Here is a 15,972-nt window from a genome sequence, read left to right as displayed (position 1 = left end):
GATAAGGGGATAAGGGGTTATAGGAAGTGGCGGGAAAGTGGAGCTGAGTCCATGATCAGATCAGCCATGATCTTATTGAATGGTGGAGCAGGCTCAAGGGGCCGTATAGCCTATTCCTGTTCCTATTTCTTATGTTCTTATGTAACACCCAATAAGTTCAACAGTATCCAAGACAAAGCAACCAGCTTGATTGGCACCCCATCCATCAACTTAAACCGTCACTCCTTCCACCACCAGTGCACCATAACTGCAGTGTGTACCATCTACAAGATGCACTACAGAAACTCACCAAGGCTTCTTCGACAGCACCTCGCAAACCCATGACCTCTACCACCTAGAAGGACAAGGGCAAATGGGGCGCATGGGAACACCATTACATCCAAGCTCCCTTCCAAGTCACACACCATCCTGATTTGGAAATATATTGCTACTCCTTCATCGTTGCTGGGTCAAAATCCTGGAACTCCCTTCCCAACAGCACAGTGGGAGAGCCTTCACCACATGGACAATAGTGGTTCAAGAAGGCAGCTCACCTCCATCATCTTAATGGCAATCAGGAATGGAAAATAAATGCTGGCCTTGCCAGCGACACCCACATCCCATGAATGAATAAAATAAAATAAATAAAAGAATTTGGGGGGAGGTATTGACCCGAGCATATATCTATGCACAGAAAATATCTGATTTTCATTAGTGACCTGAAAAGCATTCTGAATAGTGCACAGATTTATTAATATCCAGGCACCTGGATTCGGACATTTGAAACAATACATCACCAAGCACAGTAAAGGACTGGAAATAATCAACAAACATCACTGGGCTATTACAACAATAACTTTTATCTGTATAGAAAGGCGCTTCAGAGGAGCCGTATAAAACAAAATTTGACACCGAACCACATAAGAAGCTATTAAGGCAGGTGAAGATAGGTTTTAAGGAGAGTCTTAAGGGAGAAAAGAGAGGTAGAGAGGCTGAGAGATTTAGTGAGGGAATTCCTGAGCTTAGGGTCTTGGCAGCTGAAGGCACGGCCACCAATGGTTGAGCGATTAAAATCAAGGAAGCTCAAGAGGCCAGAATTAGAGGAGCACGGATATTTTGGAGGGTTGTGGGTGTTATATATGTGAATCTCACCTGTGTGTAAGACTTGCCACTAGGGGGCACATCTGTGGGAGACGTATGAGTCACCTGTGAACCCTGGAGCAAGCAGGTATAAAAGGCAGTCCACCACACTGCTGCCTCACTTTGGATTATATTAAAGAGACCAAGGTCACAATGGTTTGAGCTTACAACACAGTCTCGTGGAGTTATTTCGAACATAACAGTGGGGCTTGAGAAGATTATAGAGATAGGGAGGGGCAAGGCCATGGAGGGATTTGAAAACACGGATGAGAATTTTGAAATCGAAGCGTTGCTTAACCAGAAGCCAATGTAGGTCAGCGAGCACAGCGATGATGGGTGAGCAGGCCTTGGTGGGAGTTAGAACACGGGCAGCAGGGTTTTGGATGACCTCAAGTTTACGATGGAAGCCCAGCCAGGAATGTGTTGGAATAGTCAAGTCTAACGGTTACAGAGGCATGGATGAGGGTTTCAGCAGATGAGCTGAGGCAGGGATGGAGTCAGCCAATTTTCTAGAGGTGGAAATGGGCGGTCTTAGTGATGGTATGGATATGTGGTCAAAAGCTCGTCTCGGGTGAAATACAACACCAAGATTGCAAAAAGTCTGGTTCCGCCTCCGACTGTTAACTGGGAACAGGGTGGAGTCAGTGGCTAGGAATGGAGTTTGTGGCGGGGACCAAAGACAATGGTTTCAGTCTTCCTAATATTTAGTTGGAGGAAATTTCTGCTCATCCAGTACTGGATGTCGGACAAGCAGTTTGACAATTTAGAGACAGTGGAGGGGTCGAGAGAGGTAGAGCTGAGTGTCCTCAGCGTATATGTGGAAACTGATGTTGTAGTTTCGAATGATTTTGCTGAGGGGCAGCATGTAGATGTGAAATAGGAGGGGGCCAAGAATAGATCGTTGGGGACACCAGAGGTAATGCTGCAGGAGCTGGAAAATAAGCCATTGCAGGTGATTCTTTGCCGATTATATGGCGATTATATAGATAAGAATGGAATCAAGCGAGTGCAGTCCCACTCAGCTGGACGACGGTTGAGAGGCGGTTGAGGAGGGTAGTGTGGTCAACCGTGTCAAAGGCTGCAGACAGGTCAAGAAGGATGAGGAGGGATAGTTTACCTTTGTCACAATCACATCAGATGTCATTTGTACTTTGATAGAAAACTGTTTTGGTACTGTGACAGAGGCTGACGACTGATTGGAGGGATTCAAACATGGAGTTCCAAGAAAGATAGGCATGGATTTGGGAAGCGGCAACACATTAAAGACAACACTTTGGAGAGGAAAGGGAAGTTGGAGATGGGGCGGTAGTTTGAAACGATGGATGGGTCAAGGGTTGTTTTTTTGAGGAGAGGGGCTGATGACGGCAGATTTGAAGGAGAGGGGGACAGTACCCAAGTAGAGAGAACAATTAACAATATCAGCTAACAAGGGAGCCAGGTAGGGAAATTGCACGATTAAGCAACATCATAATCTCATCAGGAAATCCAAGCATAGACAGTACTTGTCAGATACCACAGGTTTAACTTTGTGCAATAGTTATGGAGCTGGCTGCTCATCAATCAAAGAAGGTGCCTCAGTATTGCAGATAAACTTCTCAAAACAAAACTGCATTTTAAAGGACTTCAGATGTACAAGGATTAAATATTTTTTATCTACTATTTCATTATGGTATTAATCTGACTACAACAGACGTAGAACTAATTAGTTACTCTGCAGACAAGAACAATTACAAACTTTGAAAAAGACCGTCATTAGTAGGGATAAGTGTTTGCCGACTGCTTGTCTGGAATATCTGCAAAGAAAGCATTGCAAGGAACCCAACTGACTCGTTGGTCTTTTAACACTTCTATGAAGTGGTTCAAAGTTGCGGTGTTATTCAAATGGAATTTTCAACAATAGTTCTTCCTGAAGATTCCGGTGAATAAACCCATTTGCTATAAAAGTGTATGGCACGATTGATATCACTAGTCTTCTGATGTGATGAGGGCATATAGTGTAAATTTATACGTGAAATCCAGAAAACAACACATTTATTGTTCACCCAGAGTATAATTATCCCAAATGATCTTCTGTACAAGGTCTTCCATCAATTCAGAAGACCAGATTTACCTATAACACAGCTGGCTGGAAATTAAGGATAGTGTTAAATCCAAGGAAGAGGCATATAAATTGGCCAGAAAAAGCAGCAAACCTGAGGACTGGGAGAAATTGAGAATTCAGCAGAGGAGGACAAAGGGTTTAATTAGGAGGGAGAAAATAGAGTATGAGTGGAAGCTTGCTGGGAACATAAAAACTGACTGCAAAAGCTTCTATAGATATGTGAAGAGAAAAAGATTAGTGAAGTCAAACGTAGGTCTCTTGTAGTCAGAATCAGGTGAATTCATAATGGGGAACAAAGAAATGGCAGACCAACTGAACAAATAACCTTCCGGAAATACTAGGGGACAGAGGATCTAGTGAGAAGGAGGAACTGAAGGAAATCTGTATTAGTCAGGAAATTGTGTTAGGGAAATTGATGGGATTGAAGGCCGATAAATCCCCAGGGCCTGATAGTCTGCATCCCAGAATACTTAAGAAAGTGGTCCTAGAAATAGTGGATGCATTGGTGATCATTTTCCAGCAGTCTATCGACTCTGGATCAGTTCCTATGGACTGGAGGGTAGCTAATGTAACACCACTTTTTAAGAAAGGAGGGAGAGAGAAAACGAGGAATTATAGTCCGGTTAGCCTGACATCAGTAGTGGAGAAAATGTCGGAATCAATTATTAAAGATGAAATAGCAGCGCATTTGGAAAGCAGTGACAGGATCAGTCCAAGTCAGCATGGATTTATGAAAGGGAAATCATGCTCGACAAATCTTCTAGAATTTTTTGAGGATGTAACTAGTAGAGTGGGCAGAGGAGAACCAGTGGATGTGGTATATTTGGACTTTCAAAAGGCTTTTGACAAGGTCCCACACAAGAGATTGGTGTGCAAAATCAAAGCACATGGTATTGGGAGTAATGTACTGACGTGGAGAGAGAACTGGCTGGCAGACAGGAAGCAGAGAGTCGTGATAAACGGGTCCTTTTCAGAATGGCAGGCAGTGACTAGTGGGGCGCCGCAGGGCTCAGTGCTGGGACCCCAGCTATTTACAATATACATCAATGATTTAGATGAAGGAATTGAGTGTAATATCTCCAAGTTTGCAGGTGACACTAAGCTGGTTGGCGGTGTGAGCTGCGAGGAGGATGCTAATAGGCTGCAGGGTAACTTAGACAGGTTAGGTGAGTGGGCAAATGCATGGCAGATGCAGTATAATGTGGATAAATGTGAGGTTATCCACTTTGGTGACAAAAACACAAGGGCAGATTATTATCTGAATGATGGCAGATTAGGAAAAGGGGAGGTGCAATGAAACCTGGGTGTCATGGTACATCAGTGATTGAAAGTTGGCATGCAGGTACAGCAGGTGGTGAAGGCGGCAAATGGCATGTTGGCCTTCATAGCTAGGGGATTTGAGTATAGGAGCAGGGAGGTCTTACTGCAGTTATACAAGGCCTTGGTGAGGCCTCACCTGGAATATTGTGCTTAATTTTGGTTTCCTAATCTGAGGAAGGACGTTCTTGCTATTGAAGGAGTGCAGCGAAGGTTCACCAGACTGATTCCCGGGATGGCTGGACTGACATATGAGGAGAGACTGGATCAACTGGGCCTGTATTCACTGGAGTTTAGAAGAATGAGAGGGGATCTCATAGAAACATATAAAATACTGACAGAACTGGACAGGTTAGATGCAGGAAGAATGTTCCCGATGTTAGGGAAGTCCAGAACCAGGGGACACAGTCTAAGGATAAGGGATAAGCCATTTAGGATTGAGATGAGGAGAAACCTCTTCACTCAGAGAATTGTTAACCTGTGGAATTCTCTAGCGCAGAGAGTTATTGATGCCAGTTCGTTGGATATATTCAAGAGGGAGTTAGATGTGGCCCTTACAGCTAAAAGGATCAAGGGATATGGAGAGAAAGCAGGAAAGTGATTGAGGTGATGATCAGTCATGATCTTATTGAATGGTGGTGCAAGCTCAAAGGGCCGAATGGCCTACTCCTGCACCTATTTTCTATGTTTCTATATTTACAGATCAGAGGGAGACCATTTGATCCATTGTGTTGGTGTGGATATTATTTATTGTCGTTGGGTGAAATATTAATAGCTTTTCTAAATCTGGTCTGTTATTTACTTCAGTCACAGAATGTTCTGCTTAATTACAGTCTGAGTTTGACTATTCTAGATGATCAACTAAAGTGACTCATGTCAGTACAATTGTTTATAAACTGGCTGCACCACCGGAACTGTAATAACACTACACTGTATCAACATTATTTTTTAATTAAACTGCTTTCAAAACTTGATTAGATTGACCATATGACTAGGTTTGACACTATTGTTCTCCAATAGAGTAAAAAATTGGTCAAAAAAGGTAGAATAATATTAAACTACAAATAACCACATCAACACAAACATTTAACTAAATTAAACAAGTGAAATTGTTAAAAAAAAACAACAATCTCTGGAACATCGATACACCACAATATAAACCAATCAAATAATTCATACCATATTCTGTCATGGCTCAGGAGTAGATCCATAACATGACAGAATTTACAACAGAGGAGAGGTATTTGGCCCATCATGCCTGTGCTCGCTCTCAGAAAGAGCTATCCACTTCGTCCCATTCCCTTGCCCTTACCTGCTCCCTTGTAATTTTTATTCCTTTGATGAGTATTAATCCACTTCCCTTTTAAAAGCTATTATAAATTCTGCTTCAAATACTGTTTTGGTAGGTCAATCCATGTTCTAACAACCATCAATGTAGAAATATGTTTCAAAACCTCACCAGATAAGCTTAGTCTAATATTTCTTTATTTTATCTACCTTTATAACATTTTATTTTCAAATGTTAACAGAAGTAAAGCATCCTTTCCATGCAGGAGTGATTATATAGGAAGAATATATTTGCTTTGAAGGTGATACGGCACAAATTCACCAGAATGATGTCAGAGCTTAAAGGCTGAAATTATGAGACTGAGGGGTGATCTAATCGAGGTGTGTAAAATAAAAGGATTCAGTAAGGTAGATACAGAAAAATTATTTCATCAGGTGGCGAATCCAGAACAAGGAGATATCCATAATCTTAAAATTAAAGCCAACCCATTTAGGAGTGAAATCAGGAAGCAGTTCTTCATATAAAGGATAGTAGAAATTTGGAACTCTTTCTCCCCCCCCCCCCACCCCTTCCCAAAGATTGTGGATGTTAGATCAACTGAAACTTTTAAAACTCAGATCAATAGATTTTTGTTAGGTTATGGGTATCAAGGGATATGGATAAGGTGGGTAAATGGAGTTGAAGTACAGATTAACCATTGTCTAGTTGAATGGTGCAACAGGCTTGAAGGACTGGATGGCCTTCTCCTATTTCTATGCTGCTATGTTCCTATGATACATCATTTAAACAACTCGTCAATCAGACCACAGATAACACACTCACCTACAAGTTTTACTGTTGAGTCCACTTGTCTAAATGTGATATCACACCAAGATAAATGGTGTGCTCTATTTTTAGGTATATGCAATACTAAATATAACTAAACAGTGGAAAGCTTGGCGATAAAAGGCGACACTAATGAATTTGTCCAGGGTCAAACAGGGCTGCGTCATCGCCCCAACCCTCTTCTCAATCTTCCTCGCTGCCTCGCTGCTCCACCTCACAGTCAACAAGCTCCCCACTGGATGGAACTAAATTACAGAACCAGTGGGAATCTGTTCAACCATCGCTATCTCCAGGCCAGGTCCAAGACCATCCCAACCTCTGCCGTCGAGCTACAGTACGCGGATGACGCCTGCGTCTGCGCACATACAGAGGCTGAAATCCAGGACATAGTCGATGTAGTTACTGAGGTGTACGAAAGCATGGGCTTTACGCTAAACATCCGTAAGACAAAGGTCCTCCACCAGCCTGTCCTCGCCGCACAGCACTGTCCCCCCCCCCGCCCGCCGTCATCAATATCTACGGCGCGGCCCTTAACAACATGGACCATTTTCCATACCTCAGGATCCTCTTATCAACAAGAGCAGGCATTGACAACGAGGTTCAACACCGCTTCCAGTGTGCCACTGCAGCCTTCGGCCGCCTGAGGAAAAGTGTGTTTGAAGACCAAGCCCTCAAAACTGCTACCAGGCTCATGGTCTGCAGTAATACCCGCCCTCCTGTATGGCTCAGAGACATGTGTACAATAGACACCTCAAGTCGCTGGAAATACGACCAACGATGTCTCAGAAAGATCCTATAAATCCCCTGGGAGGACAGACGCACTAACATTAGCTTCCTCAACCAGGCCAACATCCCCAGCATTGAAGCACTGACCACACTTGATCAGCTCTGCTGGGCAGGCCACATTGTTCGCATGCCTGACACAAGACTCCCAAAGCAAGCGCTCTACTCGGAACTCGTCCACGGCAAACGAGCCAAAGGTGGGCAGAGGAAACATTGCAAGGACACCCTCAAAGCCTCCCTGATAAAGTGCAACATCCCCACTGACAACTGGGAGTCCTTGACCAAAGTCCGCTCTAAGTGGAGGAAGTGCATCCAGGAAGGCGCAGAGCACCTCGAGTCTCATTGCCGAGAGAATGCAGAAAACAAGCGCAGGCAGCGGGAAGAGCTTGCGGCAAACCAGTACCACACAACCCTTCCTTCAACGACTATCTGTCGCACCTGTGACAGAGTCTGTGGTTCTCGTCTTGGAGTGTTCAGCCATCTAGGAACTAATTTTAAGAGTGAAAGTAAGACTTCCTCGATTCCAAAGGACTGCCTATGATGATGGTGATGTAACTGTGACTACATTTATGACAATTTCTCCTCTTTGAAGGTACTGATTCACATTCAGTACAGTTCCATTGGTACCAACTGTCTTTGAATACTTCATTCAAATAGCCATTCTTCAAGAGTGAGCCTAGACAGTCAACTTTCACCCAACATTCTTGCAATCAAAAAAATTGACAGCACAAAAGGAGGCCATTCTGCCCGTGCCAACAGACAAAGAGCTATCCAGCCTAATCCCACTTTCCAGCTCTTGGTCCATAGTCATGTAGGTTACGGCAATTAAAGTACATATCCAAGTACTTTTTAAATGCTATGAGGGTTTCTATCTCTACCACCCTTTCAGGCAGTGAGTTCCAGAACCCCACCACCCTCTAGACCTCCTACCAATTACTTTAAATCTATGCTCCCTGGTTATTGACCCCTCTGCTAAGGGAAATAGGGGTCCTTCCGATCCACTCTATCTAAGCCCCTCATAATTTTATACACCTCAATTAGGTCTCCCCTCAGCCTCCTCTGTTCTAAAGAAAACAACCCGAGCATATCCCAAATGCATTACCTCACACTTCTCCAGATTTAATTCACACAACTATTTTTGCATCAGGGACACTATAGCAAGAAACCTGTACGCTTTCTCTTTTCCAATCTAGGGGTACTGAGGCCTACTGCATTAGCCCTACTGCTGTTCTGCTAAGATAAGCCAGCTCTGCACAGATTGGGGATCAAACATGGCATATTCTTGGTTTGCGTGACTTACGTCAATACCAACTCCAACTGGCCTTTTAGACAAGATTTGCTAGTATGCTTTTCTTTGAAAATTTGGGCACTCTTACAAGAAACTCTCATCTCTCAGAAAAAAAAACAGAATTTATTAAATTAAATTACTAAAGAATAATCCTCCGACTACAGTGTCTTGAAAAGTACAACTTGGCTAGAATCTTATCCCTCCCTCCATGGATCAGTGTTAAAGCTGATTATTTAACTTCCACATATATTGACATATTTAAGAATGTGCATCAATATGTGATCTTTCTTCTGTACCTGAATCCAGTAAGGTTTGATCCACTTCGTCCATTGATAAACGTGCTTGATCTGTTGCAGTACCAACATACTAAATGAATGGGAGAAAATTAATTAGTCTTTTCAATAAAGATGGCACAGCTATTGCTTGAAACTGAAATGCAACGTTCTATAGGGTTGAATGAATTGAAGAAAGTTAATCTCCGAGCAAAGCAAACATGAAGCTGTGCCACATCGCAATACACCAGATTTTCATTGTACTGAAACTCGCAACATGCCAATAAGTAGAATTATGCCTAAGCATAATAATATTAAGACTACATTTAAACCAAAATTATTATCCTGATGATTTTAAACCATTTTGCTCTTTTAGAAAACTAACAGTTGCAAGGAATTATAATAAAGTAGCTTTTTTATATCTTAGCCAAAGAGCAAAAATTTGAATCGTATTGTGCAGCCATTAATAAACTAACGTGAAATAAAAAGGAGGAAAGACAATGAATCTTAAATGATCCTGTGCTGAAGCTGTGCGCCAGGAATGTTAATCTCTCTGATTTGGTTTCATACAAGATGTATGTGCAGTAAAGACAACTTATTTTATGCATAGAACATCTGATATTTAATAGCATTCCATCTATCAGAGTTGATACCAAGAAGCTTGTATAATAGTGGTCAACATTTAAGGTTCAAGTTTCACAATAAGCCTGTTCTTTGTTTCTTTCTTTTCTTCCTTTTTGTTGCTCTGTAAATTACAGCTGACAACTCAATACTCTATCCAAGAGAAAATGAAGTCCAGGGCTACACAATATAGTACTTAAGGAAATGCTGGCACCATATCTGTCCTGAATTTTAGTCCTTCAAACCTTGTTCCCATTATATCTTATCGTAACTGATCTCCAGCTATATGCCAAATGGGGCTAATTGCTTACTTTATTAATTTATGCATTTTAGAATATCAAAGTTTGGTCAGACCTACAAATACTTCCTTACTTTCAGAACAGTGCATTACACAATGCTGTGTATTCAAAGTACGATAAAATACAGTTTCTAAGTATCCAATGCCACCATTCTCGGAGCCCAGTTTTAATATGAAACCCTTTTAAAAGCTAATTCTGATGATTAATTGCAAATAGCTAAATGAGGCACACAAATCAATTATGGGTGTAACTGATAAGTTCTCAAAGAAGTTATTGTGAGGAGCTCACAGTTTTGCCAATTCACGAAACACCACAATGTGGAGCCGATGCTGCCTTTGATGTGTTCTACTGAAGGGCTACAATACTTCAATCAATCTACTGACAACAAGTAACAAAAAAGTAAACCTTTTCAACTAATGTTAAAATTATACAGTAAGTTTCATAGAAACATAGAAAAGAGGTGCAGGAGTAGGCCATTCGGCCCTTTGAGCCTGCACCGCCATTCAATATGATCATGGCTGATCATGCAACCTCAGTACCCCACCCCTGCCATCTCACCATACCCCCTGATCCCTTTTGAATATGTCCAACGAACTAGACTCAACAACTTTCTGTGGCAGAGAATTCCACAGGTTCACAACTCTCTGGGTGAAAAAGTTTCTCCTCATCTCTATCCGATATGGCTTACCCCTTATCTTTAGACTGTGACCCTAAGTTTCATAAATACTTTTAAAGCTGTCTGAAGATAAATTAGCAAGTACACTTTTACTATATATAAACAGACACATACACATGGCGGGTATAATCTACAGTTTTGTAATGTAAATTATTTAGGCACATTACAAATACATGCTTTAGTTATATTTGCATCAAATCATTCAGCACCCTTGCTTGTCACACCAGGAATCCACTGTAAGCAGGCATAATGGGCGTTTGGTGCTTTTTGAGTTGTGTAAAACTAGCATTGTGGGAGAAAATGATGGGGAGGAAAATAACAGCGATGACTTGAATTTATATAGTGCTTCTCTATAATACCTCGTAGTAAAATGTCCCACGGCACTTCACAGGAGTATTACAAGACAAAAATTTGACACCGAGCCAGGCAAGGAGAAATTAGGGCACATGCTTATTCAAAGAGGTAGGTTTTAATGAGTGTCTGAAAGGAGGAAAGAGTGGTAGAGAGGCAGAGAAGTTTAGGGAGGGAACTCCAGAGCTTAGGGTCTAGACAACAGAAGGCACGGTCACCAATGGTTGTGCGAATATAATCAGGGATGCTCAAGAGGGCAGAATTAGAGCAGCGCAGATATCTCGGGGTGGGGGGGGGGGGGGGGGGATGTGAGGCTGGAGGAGGTTACAGAGATAGAGAGGGGGAAGGCCATTGTGGGATTCGAAAACAAAGATGAAACTTTTGAAATCGAGAAGTTGCTTATCCGGGAGCTAATGTTGGTCAGATAGCACAAGAGTGATGGGTGAACAGGACTTAGTGCCAGTTAGTACAGGGGCAGCTGCGTTTTGGAGCATCTCATGTTTATATCGGGTAGAACGTGGGAGGCCAGCCAGGAGAGCTTGGAATAGTTGAGTCTAGAGGTAACAAAGGCATGGATGAGGGTTTCAACAGCGGATGAGCTAAGGCAGGGGCGGAGACGGGCAATGTTAGAGGTCTTAGTTATGCTTTGGATATGTGGTTGGAAGCTCATTTCAGGATCAAATATGACACCAAGGTTGTGAACAGTGTGGTTCAGCCTCAGAGATGTTAGGACGAGGGATGGAGTCAGTGGCTAGGGAACGGAGTTTGTGGCGGGGACCAAAAACAATGGCTTCGGTCTTCCCAATATTTAATTGGAGAAAATTTCTGCTTATCCAGTACTGGATGTCGGACAAGCAATCTGACAAGTTTAGAGACCGTGGAGGGGTCGAGAGAAGTAGTGGTGAGGTAGAGTTGGGTGTCGTCAGCATACATTTTTTTTTAATTTGCTCATGGGATGTGAGCATCACTGGTGAGGCCAACAGTTATTGCCCATCCCTAATTGACCTTCAGACAACGGAGTGGCTTGCTAGACCATTCCAGAAGGCAGTTAAGCGTCAAACACATTGCTGTGGGTCTGGAGTCACATATAGATCAGACCAGGTAAGGATGGCAGATTTTCTTCCCTAAAGGACATTAGTGAACCAAGTGGGTTTTTAGAACAAAATTTATGGTCACCATTACTGATACTAGCTTTTCATTCCAGATTTATTTTTAATTAACTGAATTTAAATTCCCCAGCTTCCCTGATGGGATATGAACTCATGTCTCCAGATCATTAGGCCCGCACGTCTGGATTACTAGTCCAGTAAGATAACCACTATGCTACCCTAGTGGAAACTGACAACATCTTTTCGGATAATGTTGCCGAGGGGCAGCGTGTAAATGAGAAATAGGAGGGGCCAAGGATAGATCCTTGGGGAACACCAGAGGTAACGATGCGGGAGTGGGAAGAGAAGCCATTGCAGGTGATTCTCTGGCTACAATTAGATAAATAAGAATGAAACCAGGAGAGTGCAGTCTGACCCAATTGGACAACAGTGGAGAGGCGTTGGAGGAGGATAGAGTGGTCAACCATGTCAATGGGTGCAGGCAGGTCAAGAAGGACGAGGAGGGATAGTTTTCCTTTGTCACAGTCACAAAGGATGCAATTTGTGACTGCAATGACAGCTGCTTCAGTACTGTGGCGGGGCGGAAACCTGATTGAAGGGATTCAAACATGGAATTGTGGGAAAGATGGGCACGGATTTGGGCGGCTACAACACATTCAAGGACTTTGGAGCAGAAAGGGAAGTTGGAGATGGGGGGTGGTAATTTTCAAGGTCAGAGGGGCCAAGGGTTGTTTTTTTGAGGAGAGGGATGATGATGGCAGATTTGAGGGAGAGGGCAGAAATACCAGAGGAGAACCAGTAACAGTGTCAGCTAACATGGGAGCCAGAAAAGGAAGTTGGTTGGTCAGAAGTTTGGTGGGAATAGGGTCGAGGGAGCAGAAAGTGGATCTCATGGACAAGATGAACATGGAGGGGTCATGAGGGGAGATCAGAGAGAAACTGGAGAAAGATGTGCGTTCAGGACTACGGCGGGGGGAACCTTAGAGGAAGTTAGGCCCAGTGGGATAGGGGAAAGAAGGGAAGTAGCAGTGGCAGCTGAACAGATGGTCTCAATCTTAGAGACGAAGAAGTCCATGAGCTTCTCACACTTATTGTCGGAGATGAGGGTGGAGGAGACGGGGCAGGGGTTTAAGACGACGGCTAGCAGTAGAGAATAGAAACTCTCTTTCTCTCTCCACAGATGCTGTCTGACCTGCTGAGCATTTCCAGCATTTTCTGTTTTTATTTCAGTTTTCCAGTATCCGCAGTATTTTGTACTAGAAGCCGATTTTATCTTTACATTCCAGAATGATTCTGGAATAGTGGGCAGTTTTGGCAGATGAGCGCGGGGCCTGATAATGCTTTATGTGGTCCAGCCAGATCTGGCAGTGAATGGCTAATCCAGTAGTCCGCCATATCCGTTCAGGTCTGCATCCCTTGGATTTAAAGGAGCGAAGATCAGGGCCGTACCGCGGGAACTGCCAGGGTGAGCAAGAGTAAATGTTTTAATAGGGACTAAAGCATCAAAGGTAGTGCTGAGGGTGTGGTTGAGCAGATCAATAGCTGCAGAAATGTCATGAGGATTGGAGGACCAAAGGTTGGACAGTTGTAATTTCGTAAGTACAGTTGTAAAAAAGTTGGGAGAGTTTCTTTTTCCAGGGACAGACACAGAAGAAAGTGGAGGTGGAGGTTGGGGGCTGGGGACGGGGGGTGGGGCTGGCGAAAGAAAGGGTGTTGTGGGTGGAAAGTGATACAAGGAAGCGGTCAGAGATGGCCTTAACTGCGATTGACACAATGGGAGGCCACAAGAGATGGCAAGGTCGTGGGGAGGGGGGAGGGGGGCAGTGAATATGGGTTGAGAAATTCACCTAGAGGGAGAGATTAAGGGAGATCAGGAGGGTAGTGAACTCAGAGGAGAGAGAGCATGATAAATTGAGATGGAAGTTGAAATCAGCAAAGATGAGAAGTTGCTCGGTGCAGAGGCAGAGGGAGGAAAGCAATGAAGATCTCTCAGTGAGAACATTAGGGTGGACATGAGAGAAAGAGAACTTTAAATGACAGGTGAAAGGGGTGGAAGAAGGCGAGATGTTCAAAGCAGGTGAAATTGCCAGAGGAATAGGGGGACAGACCAAGGTGTGATTTGGGGATGAGAGCAACACCGCCATCACAATGGTCTGGGCGGGGCATGTGGTGGAAGGTGTAGACAGACAGGGAGGCTTCATTTAAGGGTAAGGTGTCATCACCCCTCAGCCAAATTTCCATCAGGGCCATGATGTCAATGCAATCATCCATGATACGCTCATGGATGGCAAGGGCCTTGTTTGCAAGTGAACGGTCATTTTGGAGGGAGATGCGGAGAGGGTCGGTGATAGCTGACCACTGCCTGTGTCCACAGGGTCAGCGCTGGAAGAGGTTAGTTGGACAGGGAGGAGATTGGCAAGATTAGCCCCTAACGGGAACGCTGGGCAAGGTGGTCGACAAGAGAGTAGGATTAGACTGTTGAGGTTGCTGCACATGAGGAGGCAGCGACGAATGCCACAGTGGGCCTTTTCGAAGGATGCCAAGAGAGGCACAGAGGGAGGCTGTAGGTGTATCTAAGAGGGAGTCAAGCCTGGGACGCCAGCAGGAGTGTAGGAAGGTCAAAGAATAATGAAGGACTGGGGTAGGGATTTGGGAGGGCAGAGTACCTGAGAGAGGAGAGATGAAAGGAGACACGACAACAGGAGAGAGCCATCAGGGAGGGATAGAGAAAAATAGAAGTGAACTGCTCGGGTCAAGAGCGACAGCCAAAGTGCACACATTAATGGTCACAGGAAAAATCTCGAGTTACATAAGCCTGGTTATGTACTAATTAATGGGATACATATTTCCTGGTAGTAGCAGGGGAATAGGTTGGGGACCACAGTAGGGAGACCAGAGTTAAATTCATAGACCCCCATGAATAAAGGGGGAATTCTGATACAGATAATTTTCTCTAAGCTGTTCCTAAAGAATTGAGCTTCCTCAGAATACTAACCTGCATCAAAATCTTTCACACCATATTTGAGGTAATGTAAATAGGATAAACTCCTACCCATCACTTGTCTTTAATATGTTATATAAAAATATAATTTTCACAGCAAAGAAACCTCGGTTAAGTTAGACAGGCATCTATATATCTTATATAAGAATTATCAGTAAGCTCGGGCTGGATTTTTAGGCTTTCATGTTTTTGGGGCGATAATGGCGATGGGGTGGGAAAGTTAGTGCCAGGGAATAGTTTGCGCCTCAGTAGATAAGTTTGGGCAGCTAGGCCCTGCATCAGGAGGCACAGCGTTGTACATCTTTCTTGGCGCAAGGATGGGAAACTCCCGAGCTAAAGAGCCAGTCCAGGATCGCTCCGAGAGATGCGATGGTTGGGACGGGGGATGGTTGGACCGCCCTGATTTCCCAGGCGGTCAGTGTGAGGCGCGCTTCCGGGTGGACGGGTCAGGCAGGAATTCAAACTCGCAACTAGGGGCGTCGCACACCAACACAGCTCTTCCGGGTGGTGCTCTCCGCCGCTGCAAAACCAGAGCCGAGGATCGCTGGAGGCTGACCGCCTGCCCAGAAGTCTCACCACCGCCATTGCTGTCGCTCCGCGGCGAGTAACGGAGCACAGAAGATCCGACAATCCAGCCCCATATATTTAAAGATTTTATTTATGATCAACAGATACTCAATGACAGCAGAGAAGTGAGTTGCAGTAGTCAAATCTAATTAGATAGAGAGTTAAAGAATCCATTACCTCAACACAAGCCTTCTTGTCTGTCTTTCCCGATGATAGGCCAGATTCAGATTCACAGGTAAATGTTTCAGAACAAGATCCTGGGTGAAAAAGAAGACTGTAATAACTCTGACATTGAAGTGTATAGTTGTGACCTATCAGAAGTGAGGTGGTACCATTTCATGTATAAGTCCTAGAA

At 43.8% G+C, this 15,972-nt stretch overlaps 1 protein-coding gene across 1 annotated transcript in view; it reads right to left on the bottom strand.

The window, feature by feature from the left end:
* arhgef28a (Rho guanine nucleotide exchange factor (GEF) 28a) overlaps positions 1–15,972 on the bottom strand; it is a 484,332-nt gene that overhangs the window by 373,303 nt on the left and 95,057 nt on the right. The window contains exons 7-8 of the mRNA XM_070876112.1: positions 15,795–15,874; positions 9,018–9,087 (exon numbers count right to left, since the gene is read on the bottom strand). Of these exons, the coding sequence (XP_070732213.1) occupies positions 9,018–9,087; positions 15,795–15,874 (150 nt within the window). The remainder of the gene's footprint in view (positions 1–9,017; positions 9,088–15,794; positions 15,875–15,972) is intronic.

The sequence above is a fragment of the Pristiophorus japonicus genome, chromosome 1 (assembly GCF_044704955.1).
Source record: "Pristiophorus japonicus isolate sPriJap1 chromosome 1, sPriJap1.hap1, whole genome shotgun sequence".
Lineage (NCBI taxonomy): Eukaryota > Metazoa > Chordata > Chondrichthyes > Pristiophoridae > Pristiophorus > Pristiophorus japonicus.
The sequence above is the reverse complement of the archived record's forward strand: the minus strand, read 5'-3'. Positions and strand labels throughout refer to the sequence as shown.